Genomic DNA, 12,476 nt, shown 5'->3' on the forward strand with positions numbered 1-12,476 from the left:
GCAGGTCGTAAAGCTAAAGCTCTGAACAAGTTTGAAATTCTGCAAGAAACAGTGGTGACCAACAAGGAAGGAAGTTTGAATCCTATTTCCTCCTATGGATAGCTACAACATCTTAAGTTGGAATATCAGGGGGCTAAATAAAGTTAATAAACAGAGCCCAGTTAGTGCTTTATGTAATAAATACAAAGTGGGAATATGTGGTCTTTTGGAGACTAAATTGAAGGGTATCAATGTTAGTAAATTCATGGAAAACCAGTTTCCAAATTGGGACTATCATACTAGTTCCATCATTGAAGGGCGTATCTTAGTAATGTGGAGAAGATTGTTTGTTAAAACCATTATTTTAGAGGAATCCTCTCAAGCTATTCATTGTCTGGTGAAAATGTTGGGTTTGCAGTAGGATTTTGGGGTTACATTTGTTTATGGTCTTAATTCGATTGAGGGCAGGAGATGTCTTTGGGAAGGACTTCAGAGACCTTTTCATTTGCCTAAAGCCTGGATCTATCTTGGTGATTTTAATGCCCTTCTTTCAGGCAAGGACAGAGTTGGAGGCAAGGCAGTTTCAGACTCAGAGTTACATGACTCGTTAAAGTGGTTGGCAGGTGCTCAGGTAGAGCCTCTTCGGGGTATTGGCTCCTATTACACGTGGTCTAATACCCAAGAGGGTGCTACCAGGATTTATTCTAAAATTGACCATGTTTTGAGCAATGAAAAGTGGCTAGATTTATTCTCTAAATCTACAACAGTCTATAGATGGGAAGGCATATCTGACCACTGTTCTTGTCTGGTTAGTGTCCAAAACTCTGAGCAGTTGGGATCCAAACTTTTTCTCTATTATAACTACTGGGCTGAGCATAAGGATTTCAAGGAATTGGTGGTTAATAGCTGGAGAGGCCCTATTACTGCTTATGGTATGAATGCTATTTTCCTAAAGCTGTTGAGGCTTAAGCACTGTCTGAAAATTTTTAATATGGACCGTATTGGAGATCTTCAAGCTAATTATTATAAGGCCAAGGATGCTTATCAAAATGCTCAGCTGCAAGCTCAAGCTCACCCCCTTGATTCATTCTATCAAAAGGCTGAGAGGAATGCTGCAGGGGAGTATTCAGTTCAGGAGAAGTTATATGAGAGTTTTTTAACTCAAAGGAGTAAGGTAACGTGGTTAAGACAAGGAGATCTGAACACTTCATTTTTTCATGCGTTTCTTAAGAAGCGTAAGGCTGAAAATGGGATAGTTTCTTTTATGACAGAGGAAGGGCAGTTAGTTGATAACTATACAGAAGTGGTATCTCATTTCTTGGGTCATTTTAAAGCTTGTCTAGGCAGTTCTAGCTCAGCTTCAGGCAGGGTTAATTTGCAGCACATTGAATTAGGTCCGAAGCTCTCAGTTGAGCAGCAAACCTTGCTTTTGAGACCTTTTTCTAAGAAGGAAATTCGGGAGGCGTTATTTAGTATTCCTAATACTAAATCCCCAGGTCCGGATGGGTATGGCTCCGGATTCTTTAAAGCTGTTTGGAGCCAGATTGGAGATGAAATCTGCTCGGCCATCTCTTACTGTTTTGAATCAGGCAAATTTCCCTCTAAGCTTCATGAAACAACCATTTCTTTGATCCCTAAGATTGCTAATCCTTATCGGGCTGTCGATTATAGGCCAATAGCGTGTTGTTCCACTCTGTATAAATGCATGGCTAAGCTGATTTGTAAAAGGTTGGCTGCTGTTCTCCTCATAATTGTTCATCCCAATCAAGGAGCTTTCATTCAAGGTCGATCTATTGCTCACAACATCATGATCTGTCAAGATCTTATAAAAAATTATGGGAGAGTTTCCACTTCTTCGAGGTGCGCTATTAAGATAGACTTGAGCAAAGCTTACGATACCGTAGACTGGCTATTTCTTGAAGGTTTGCTGAAAGCTGTAAAGTTTCCCATGAAGTTTATAGGCTGAGTTATGTCTTGTGTCAGGAATACCACCTATTTTCTAGTGATGAATGGCCGAGTTCAAGGAAAGTTTAAAGGGGGGTAGGGGCTGAGACAAGGTGATCCTATGTCACCTCTTTTATTTGTTCTCATCATGGAGTATTTGACTAGAAGTCTTCAATATGCAGCGATTAATTCTCCTTTTCGTTTTCATCCGATGTGCAAGAGTTTAAAGCTCATAAATTTGTGTTTTGCGGATGCCTTGCTTATTTTTTGCAAGGGAACTCTTCCAGCTGTTAGGAGTGTTAAGATGGTGCTTGATGAGTTTGCCTTTGCTTCTGGTTTGAGCATTAACTCTGGTAAATCTCAGATCTTTTTCGAAGGAGTCTCTTTGGCTGATAGAAATAGAATTTCTCATGACATTAACCTTGCAGTGGGTTCATTTCCCCTAAGATACCTAGGGGTTCCTATGAGGCCTACTAAATGGAAACATACTGACTGTGAGGTGTTCATTCAGAAATTTAGATTGAAGATTCAGAATTGGGCTAGTAGACACCTATCTTTTGCTGGCTGGATTCAACTTATTAACTCTGTTCTTCTTAGGCTTCGCAACTATTGGATGTCTATCTTTCTTTTGCCCCAAAGTGTAGTCAAGGAAGTTGAAAGACTTTGTAGAGGGTTCCTTTGGGGAGTTTCTGGGCAGAGGAGTAAATTGCATCTCCCTTCTTGGAAAAAAGTTTGCCTTCCCAAATCTTATGGTGGATTGGGGTTTCGAGATGGTTCTTTGTGGAACCGGTCTGTGCTGGCCAAGTATATTTGGGCCTTATCTTTCAAGCCTGACTTATTGTGGGTTAAGTGGATTAATTCCATTTATCTGAAAGATAATAGCTTTTGGAACTATGAGTTAAAGGGGGACTGTAGCTGGTATTGGAGGAAGTTGTGTCATCTGAAAAAGTATTTCAGCTATGCTGCCATTTCAGCTGCTGGTATGCAGAGAAAATTCTAGTCTTCGAAGCTGTATAATAGCCTCCTGACTCAGCATAAGGATGAGTATTTTCGAACAGTTTGGAGCAGATTAATTCTCTCTAAACACAGGTTTATGCTGTGGCAAGTGATTCATTCTCAGTTACTGACTAGGGATAACCTGAACAGGCTGCATATCCCTTTGCTCTCTCTGATGTGTCCGATCTGTGATGGCTTCCAGGAGAATCATGCTCACCTATTTTTCGAGTGTCATCTTTCTTCTCGGCTGGTTCATTTGATGTTTAACTGGTTAGGTTTTGCAGCGTGGCCTTTGGATTTTAAGGGCTGGCTGGTTTGGCTCACTAGAACTAGGAGAGGTACTAAGGCTAATATAGTAACCATGGTGTTTGCAGCAACCATTTATAGCATTTGGACAAACAGAAACAGATGTTATTTTGAAGGATACTCCTCCTCTGTTTGGAATCTAGTTCAGGATATAAAATTCACTATTAAACAGAGGCTTTACTTAGTTTCTAATAGATTTAATACAGCTCAAGATCAAATGTACATTCATAATCTTCTTTGTAATTAGTGACTGGTTCGGCCAGCTTTAGACAGTTGCAGTCTCTGTAGCTGTAGTTAGTTTGTATCTGTTTAGTTCATTTGTTCAATGAAGCTTTTATATTCTTCTTGATCAAAAAAATATATATATATATATAATCCTAATTTTTTTTTACTAATTATATTAATATGAATTCAAATATTATTATGATAATAATATTTAATACAAGACTATATATATAATACTTGTATTAATATAAATTTGAATTTTTTAAAATATCATTATTATAATATATAATACATAATCTTAATTTTTTATGATAATTTTATGAAAAAAATATCAGGTTATCATATTATATATATTTAAAAAAAAATTATAAACAATGTTTTGATTTAATTTAATAAGTTAATGTCATTCTTTTATACATAATATTGTTTATTTATTTGAAATTTATATGACAATTATACAAATTTAATAAAAATAATTAATAAACTCTATAAAAAAAATTAAGCAAAACTTGTATCTAATATATATATATATATATATATATGAGGATTCTATGGTAGGGGTTAACGGTGAGACTCTTTTGTATTTTTGACCTGTGAACAGTTTTAGACATTTTTTTTTATGACCGTGTATATTGTAGTTATTTAGAATATTCTGCAAATTCCAAATAATAGGTTCACACAAGCTGTTTTCCACATGCAGCAACATGTTTTTAAACTAGTTTTCAGCACCGTAAATTATTTGGAATTTTCTAAAAATTTGCAAGATGCTCTAAATAATTACAATATATACTGTTATATAAAAAATCGTGTCGAAAACTGTTCACGAGTTGAGAACACAAAAGAACCTCACCAGTAGGGCTCTTTTTGAAGCCTCAACCATATAATAAGTGTGTAGATAACATAAATTCTTGGTTTTAACGATTTTTTATTTTTTTCGTTAACTTTAACGGAATATTCTTATATTTAACAAAATATTCTTATATTTAACGGTAGATTGTAAATATAACTTAAACTTAAATAAAGTTAAATAAATAAATAATTAAACAAATTAAAATATGATATTTTTGAGATATTTTACAATGATAATTATATAAAAAAATAATATATCATATATTTAATAACTTAAATAAAATTTAATTAAATTTAAACTTAATATTATATTAAACATATAACATATAATTTTTTTTTGTTACTGCCAAATTTAAAAATTTAAACAAACATAAACTTAAACAAAAATTAATTAATTAATTAATTAAAATATGACATTTTTAAGATATTTTATGATAATTTAAATAATTAAATCATATTTATTTAAAAATAATAAAGACATACATATAATTTTTTTTTTCTTATAAATTTGTGCAATAATTTATTTTTTATCAAGTAATTGAAACTATTTTTCTTCATCAAATTCATTAACAGACATTACAAGACATATTAGAAACTAAAAATAATTAATGTATAAATAATATTATCTACACTATAACTTTTTCTATTTTTATTAAATATTATTGTATTTTATATATATATAAATATATTCACGTCAATATTGTATTTTAATGTCATATGTAAAAATTTGATATAAATACTTATATATAATATACACCTATAATTCATTTTATTATATATATATTAAAAATAAAGTGAACTAATTTTTAAACAATATTTACAACTTTAAAACTAAACCAACATTCATTAAAACTAAGCCAACATTCATTGTGCGTTGCTCCTTACCTAGTTAGTATATATATATATAACATATTGAGCATTTCATCAAATCCAAGGATTTTTTTTTATGTTAACCAATTTTAAATAAGTAATGTCTAAAATAGTACAGTTCATACTTCACAACACAAAAACATGGCGAGAAAGCAGTAATGATGTGAGTAGAAAGAAAAATGCAGCTAATCCTGTTGTATGTGATGAGTAATCATCAATCTCTTTCACTAATATAAATTACAGACATTTGAAACTATCAAGAGAAAAAAAGTTTGGATGATATCCAATCTATTACACGAGTTCCAAACACATATTTTAATTTTTCCTTTGAACAGATGGATGCAGAACAAGTCTTTCATTTTGGCCACCAGTAACCGCAGGCTGTAATAAGCTGGAGATGGAATGTAATGCATGGTTAAAAGATTAAAAATAAACATATGGGGAAGAAAAAACCACCTAATAAAAGTTTATGAATTATATTTGCATGTTTTTATTTGTTTAAAAGCATCAAACTGATCCAAAGAACTGTTCTAAGGATGGGGAGCTGAACACATTAGACGCAGTCCTTTCAGTTCTGGTGGGAGAGATGTGAAGCTCGTACTTGATAAACCTCTGTCACAAATAAACACAAGATTCAGTTGGCAAGCTTGGTATCAACAGATATTATGGCAGATTTGATGAATGAAATGAGTAAGAGTGGCGAATATATACAGCTAACTGTGAAACTATCTCAAGATTCGTGTCGATATGCCAATCTGGCTCCAACTGTCGTACAAAAGAGGCCCTTCCAATCTCTGTGCTACAGAAGAGAACCTGTAAATGCATCCAAAGTTTTAATTAATAGGTAAAATTAAGAAGCAGCATTAACCTGTCTAGAAAAGGAGCATCTCAACAATTTGCCAGTTGAAAACAGGTGAAAATTTTCTAAAAGAAACACAAAGCTAAGCTACAAAGTTGCTGTAACATGAGGATGCCAGACTATAAAAACCAACTAACCAAACTGGATAAAAAGATATTTCAGCCATTGATAGTTTCAACTATGCTACGAACATCTCATTACCTTGTCTTTAACCAAACCACCAGATGTGAAAACCCCAGCCTCTTCCAATGCCAAAAGAACCTTTTTCTGGAAAAATCAATTATTCCATAAATAAGAAGGGGAAAGATATATTAGTAATGTGGTTGGGACATGTAACCACAAATAATTAGCATGCAAGTATTATTTTTTCAAGAAACTAAAAAGAGAAGGGAAAAAGAAGACAACAAGGGCCTCTAATGTGCTAATATATTAAACAACACTTACAATTTACACCTTTTGTGAAAAAAAGAATTAATATGTTCATAGTTTTACCTATATTTTAAATGACGTGAATGATTACTATTAGAATACTACTTAAGAAATGTATGTTGCCAACATGCCAATTTCGGAAACATCAACATAGAACACCTCCCGAGCAAGGTTCATTAAATTTTGTCAACTCGTGAGACTACATAACAAAATATATTAACTTATGCAAAAAGATTTGCACTCACTTCGCTTTCATCATCCAGAACTCTTTCCATCAGATACAGATCACAATATTTCGTTATCTCCAATAGTACTTCCAAAACGGAGGACTTCACAGTCACTTGTTTCTGGAAAAAATTAGGTAGAAGATTATGTCAATTGTCCCAATGTTGCAGGTACATACATGTGAATATAAAAAATAAAATCCTACTACCTGAAGCTCTTCTGGACTGGTTTCCTCAAGGAGTACTCCAAGCAATTGACATGTCACCTGTGTAGAAAATTCAAAATTTAATTCGATGAGTTGTTAATATAGGAATGATCAAGGGCATATAATTGAACTTAGTTGAAGAAAACAAATTGAAGCGAAGAGCAGGTGCTAGAAAGAGATTGCATTTTCCTTTTTTTTTCTTTTATAAATAAAACACTACTGCTGACCATGTACTATACTTCATATTAAAGAACAAAAAGCAATGAGTAAAACCAATAATCAGAATTGGCTTATTAAAGAGCCAGACGACAAAAGATAGCTACCTTTCTTCCTTCGCTCAATTTCTGCCTAACTATTTGTCCCAAGGTTGGCTAGAAAATAAGAGAACAAGAAGAAAATTCAGTACACGAAGTAGAACAAAGCAACATGTAATTCAAATGGCGGATCAAAACTTACCTTTGTGGGTTGAAAAAACTCGTCAACAACATTTTGTGCTCTCGCATCCTCTGATGGCGAAACTCCAGATGGTGAAAAGGGCGCATTTATATGTGAAGTGATGCTAGAACTACTGGCAGCAGGCGCCTGCCTTTTCGGTTGTCTTCTTTGAGGTGCACTGGGTGATCTCAAAAGCCTCCAGGTGAAAACTATTGCCACTGCAAGGCCCGCAATAGCCCCAACGGATCGTGCATTCTGATACCATTCATTTAAAGTCGTTAGACATCCTGAACAGAGGCTACTTAATTTTGATATTAAAAAAAAAAACTTAAAATTTATGATCAAGCAAATCAAATCACTCACCACTCAGATATTTTTCATTGAAACTTGAGCAATATATATAATTCTTATAGATTTTATTTTCATTCCAAGGAGTTGCAGTAGTACTAAATGTGAAAACAAAATAAAAATCTTTAACTTTTTATACAAGGCCAAAATATCAACGACAAAAAAAGTCTGCTTTGGTTCTTAATCAATGTATCCTTTCCTCTGTAAATAGAATTATCAGACTTGTCATCCCCAGATAACAAAAATTGCCCATTAAGCACCATTATACACATCATCAAATGATCCGGAAAATCTACCCATAACCAAATTAACATTATAATTGACAAAATTCGACACAAATCAATCGGAGAAACGAAATTGGCACATGAATTCAAAAACCCATTAAACCATTACAGATTACAAGTAAAAAAGACAAAACTTGATGAAAAAATAAGCTAATCAGATCCGTAAATCATAAAGAAAATATAAAAAGAGAGTGAGAGAGAGAATGAGGGAAAAACCAGGTTATGGAAAGAGATCGAGAAGATATTGGACATCTTGACGGTGAGATAAGCCCCAAAACGCTTGATAAGCTGGACGAGCTCCTCTTTGGAAGATTCAGCCATGGAAGGCGGAGATGGAGAATGAGAAGCGACGTCGTATTGGTTTGAAGAGAAGGACAGCGATTGCGAGGAAGAAAGTATTTATTGATTTAGAGCTGCGGTGTTGATGTACCCCAATCCCACATCGCTTATGCTGATGTATCCCAATCCCACATCGCTTCTCGGTTACCAGGTACAGTGGTGGGTATCGAGGAGAGGAAAGAGAGGACAACCTAATTTGTTTTATTAATAGGTAAACATAAATATAATAATAAAATAAAAATTTCTGCTTTGCTTTAACCAAAGGAGAAAGAAGTCGAGAATAGAGAATAGAGAATAGTAAGATGCCCTTTACTGTTAAAAGCACAGGGTGAGGCTGTTTGGTCGGCCAAAAGATTTTACACTCATTATATAATAGCTGATGTGTTATAAGGTAATAGTGGCACCAGAGTCACAGGCATAATTATCTATTGGTTATTTAGGATTTTTGTGATGGTAAGAATGACTTGAACGCTATCCTGAGTATTACTTCTGTCCAATTCTGTGTCTAATGTAGCTAACTAAATTTTTTCATACTATTAAAAATTCACAAGTATTACTTCTGTCCAATTCTGTGTCTAATGTAGCTAACTAAATGTTAACGTGATTCTTTATTTACTTACGTGTATTGACTATATTAGTGTCACATATATAATTTATAATAAAAAATATTTTAAAATTTAAAAAACCCTATTTTCTTATTAAAAACTAATAAATTAATTTAAAATAAATTAAAACTAAATTTTATAGCTTTATTAAATCTTAATCAAGAAACAAATAAACTAAAACTTAAAACTAAATCTAATAAATACACAAGTTTAATTTAATTATTTAAAAACTGAAAATTAAAAATCAAATATACATAGGTTTTCTTCTTTAGTGCTTCAATCGTGAACCAAAAAGTATATCCAAATTTGGTTGATCAATGAACCAAAAATTATATTTGGTTGATAAATTTGCCAAGTTTTTCGAAAACTACAAGAATATTAAGAATAAGAACTGGCAAGAAAGGAAATATATGAAGAAGACTAGGATTTTTACGTAGTTAAGGTGTTAATAAGCCTTAGTCAAAGAGTCAGTAGTATTAAGCTTTGAGTTTCAACAATGGAGAATTTTAGTAATGAGTTCAGCAGCATGTTTGCATGCATGAAAAGTTGGATCCCTTCTACATTAAACTGAGGGCATTATTTATAGGTGGTCATGTACTTTGGGCCGAACTAAAGTGTTGTTTCCATATATTAAATCTAAAGTCCATTGGGCCGGCCCAAGTTTAGTTGGACCCTCCAGTTGTCCTTTGTTCGTTGACAATGACTGGCTCGAGTGAGCCGTAATGGGGATTCAGGAGACAGGATGTGTCAGAGTAGTGGGAGTGCCAATCCCTAAGAATATCGTGATTTTTGTACGCACCCCTTTTGCAGGTTGGTTGAGGAGACCAACTGTCGAACTTCTCGGCGATGGCGTCAGCAGGATGACGTGTTCGTCTTGCGCTTTCTGGACGGAGAATCCGAGTTCATTTCTGAGGGTAGGCCTTCATTTATGGCGATGAATCCAGGATATACCTGTTAGAAAAAAGTAAATTGCCTCAATGGAAATGGTAAAAACCCCTTACAACTCTAAGCAAAATATACAAATAAACAAAGATTGATTAAATAATGTTACAACTCTATAACAAAATATACATGTAAATATAGAAAAAGGTAGAAGAAGATAGTAATAAAAAATACAACTCTATAACAAAATGATACAAATAAACTAGAAGTAGTAGTGGAAAAAGATGTAGAAGAGATTACAACTCTAAAACAAAATATACAAGTAAAATAGTAAATAGAGAATAATAGAAGAACATGAAAAGCAATAGAATAAAACAAAAAGAACAAGAACAATGAAAGAACATTCTCACTCACACCACCAAAGTGAAGAGTATTGAGGATCACCAACTTGAACAAGGTTTGAAACCTTTGTCCAAAAGCTTATTTCCTCCTAACTCAAGCGCTAAGAGAACTCTCACAATTTGGAAATAGCTCTGTGGAATTATCAAGCCTCTAGGTGTTTTCTAGCCAAGTGCTCTAGTGGATAGAAAAATTGTGTCTTACAAGTGAGCAATAGACTCCTATTTATGGAGTTTAGAGACACCATTTGAATTTCAAATTCCACCAACCCCCATGGTTGTTACCAATGTTTAATTGGATGTTTTATGGATTTAAAATAGAGATTTTGGAGTTACTTGGTTGTTGGAAATGTTCAAAATTGGATAAAACCGAAATTTGGAAAATGTTGTCAGCCACTCTGGCCGCGGTCTGGAATAAGCTTGGTCGCAGCCAGTAGCTTCTATCTCCCAGGCCGCGGCCACCACGTGCTTTCAGCTACCAATTTTTCCAAACTTTTCCAAAACGTTCCAACTTCATTCCCACTGGATTTTATAACTTCCATACACATTATGGGAGTTAAAATCACATCTTTAACATCCATATTTCTTATGGCTTTGAGAAATTTAAATCAAAATTGTGTAACAACAAATCTACACAATAATGGGCAATATTTGAGACTTACAAATTTGTTACTGAAATTGTAACTCTCATTTGTATGTTACTGTTGGAAAAAGCTTATACAGAATCTTTATTTATTTTCATGTATATCTAATATTAAACAAATTAATACGAGATAGCCTAAAACATGTTTCTAAAATTGAATTCAAGAGAAACAAAGAATAGAATACTTACAGTAAACGCAGCGGAATTAAAGAGTCATTCCTTCAGTTTCTCTAACTCTTGTATCCTCTCTGTCGCAGAGTATTATCAAGAAACTGAACCGATCTTCTATTTTCTTCACGATCTTCCAATGTATCCTTAGAACCACCTAGACTAGTGTGGGCAATTCTCAACACATGAGATAGATATAGAGAGAAGAAGAGAAAATAACAAAGTGGCTTAGAAAAGGACTTGTGTTTAGAGAGAATATAAAACTATCAGAAAATCTGACTTGTGACTTATCTGTCGTCTCTAAAATCTTCTCTCTAAGCACTCCTTTTATAGACTCAATTAGGCCATTTAATTTAATTAAAAAATCAATAAAATAACAGCCATTTTGAAGCCCTAGGTCGAAATTATCATGGGCTATAGGTCCGTGAAATTTCCCATTTGATTATAAGCCCATTGGACTTAAAATCAAGGCCTGTATTATTTTCTATTGATTTAATTAATTAAATAATTATTTAAATCCTTTATCAAATTAATTATTTATAATTTGAACATTGATTTAAATTTATTTATTAATTTAGATACCAATTTATCTTAATTAATAAATCTGCCATAATTTCTCTTTTCTTCTCAAAATTACACAACTCTGTGAAACTATCCAAAATTGACCCAATCAACTTTGATAATTCTAATTGATAATTAAATCAATTAATTGAGACTATCTAGATGATTTTATCCAAGGTACAATGGGGACCATGGGCCTATGAAATCAAGCTCCAATAAGTTATCATAAATCTAACAAATAAATTTACTAACTTATTAATTCCTCGTGACTCCACTATAGACTTGGAATTGCACTCTTGAATTCATAGAACGCTCTATAACAAATATAGATACGCTATTAATTATCCATTGTTACAACCATAATTGTCACTCAATCCTCTATAGACGGTCTACAATGAGACAGGACTAAAATACCGTTTTACCCCTCATTGTATTTTATCCTTAAAACACTTAGTTCCTTGTAAATGATATTTCAGTAAACTAATTTAATTACTGAAATGAGATCTCTATCATTTAACACCTTGAACCAAACTAAAAGGAAACCATCGTTTCACTTCTTCATCAGAAGCTATAGATGTTCATATCTATGATTAACACTCCCACTCAATTATACTACCGAGTTCCCAAGATGTAAGTATGGGCTAGTCCGTAGGGTAAGCTGGTAACGAACAAGTCAAAGAACTCAAATAATACAATCAGTTATAATACTAACCACTCAGAATTGAGATTGAATTGACCTATGGTCAACTATATGATATGACTAGAATAGATAATAACGGCATGTTTACTTATCTTATCAACTGTCAATATCGGTCCTGTCCGATGTAACAAATACATCCAATCTTATCTACTTTGCTAATGTTCTGGAAAGAACATAACACTGTAATGTGTAAGTAGATCATATCGTAGATTGGCAAGTCAGTGTA

The 12,476-nt window shown here is 33.2% G+C and overlaps 2 protein-coding genes across 2 annotated transcripts; one reads left to right on the forward strand and one right to left on the reverse strand.

Annotated features, from left to right (window-relative positions):
• Window positions 1-2,071: 2,071 nt before the first annotated feature.
• Window positions 2,072-2,923, forward strand: LOC133814100 (uncharacterized). The gene has a single exon (XM_062247104.1). The coding sequence runs from the start codon at window positions 2,072-2,074 to the stop codon at window positions 2,921-2,923; it is 852 nt and encodes a 283-aa protein (XP_062103088.1).
• Window positions 2,924-5,349: 2,426 nt separating this feature from the next.
• Window positions 5,350-8,592, reverse strand: LOC133817613 (peroxisome biogenesis protein 22). Its single transcript, XM_062250181.1, has 8 exons — window positions 8,171-8,592; window positions 7,344-7,577; window positions 7,211-7,258; window positions 6,891-6,947; window positions 6,703-6,804; window positions 6,230-6,295; window positions 5,881-5,982; window positions 5,350-5,781 (listed from the first exon to the last, which is right to left on the reverse strand). Exons 1-8 carry the CDS (start codon window positions 8,273-8,275, stop codon window positions 5,677-5,679), a joined length of 819 nt encoding a protein of 272 aa, XP_062106165.1. The 5' UTR covers window positions 8,276-8,592; the 3' UTR covers window positions 5,350-5,676.
• Between the last annotated feature and the right edge of the window lie 3,884 nt (window positions 8,593-12,476).

The sequence above is a fragment of the Humulus lupulus genome, chromosome 2 (assembly GCF_963169125.1).
Source record: "Humulus lupulus chromosome 2, drHumLupu1.1, whole genome shotgun sequence".
In the NCBI taxonomy this organism is placed as follows: domain Eukaryota; kingdom Viridiplantae; phylum Streptophyta; class Magnoliopsida; order Rosales; family Cannabaceae; genus Humulus; species Humulus lupulus.

Coding starts and splice junctions, on each gene's coding strand:
- LOC133814100 (XM_062247104.1), top strand. CDS start 2,072: ATGGAGTATTTGACTAGAAGTCTTCAATATGCAGCGATTAATTCTCCT.
- LOC133817613 (XM_062250181.1), bottom strand. CDS start 8,275: ATGGCTGAATCTTCCAAAGAGGAGCTCGTCCAGCTTATCAAGCGTTTT. Junction 7,578..8,170: donor CGATCTCTTTCCATAACCTG/GTTTTTCCCTCA, acceptor GAATGGTATCAG/AATGCACGATCCGTTGGGGC. Junction 5,782..5,880: donor AGATAGTTTCACAGTTAGCT/GTATATATTCGC, acceptor TATTTGTGACAG/AGGTTTATCAAGTACGAGCT.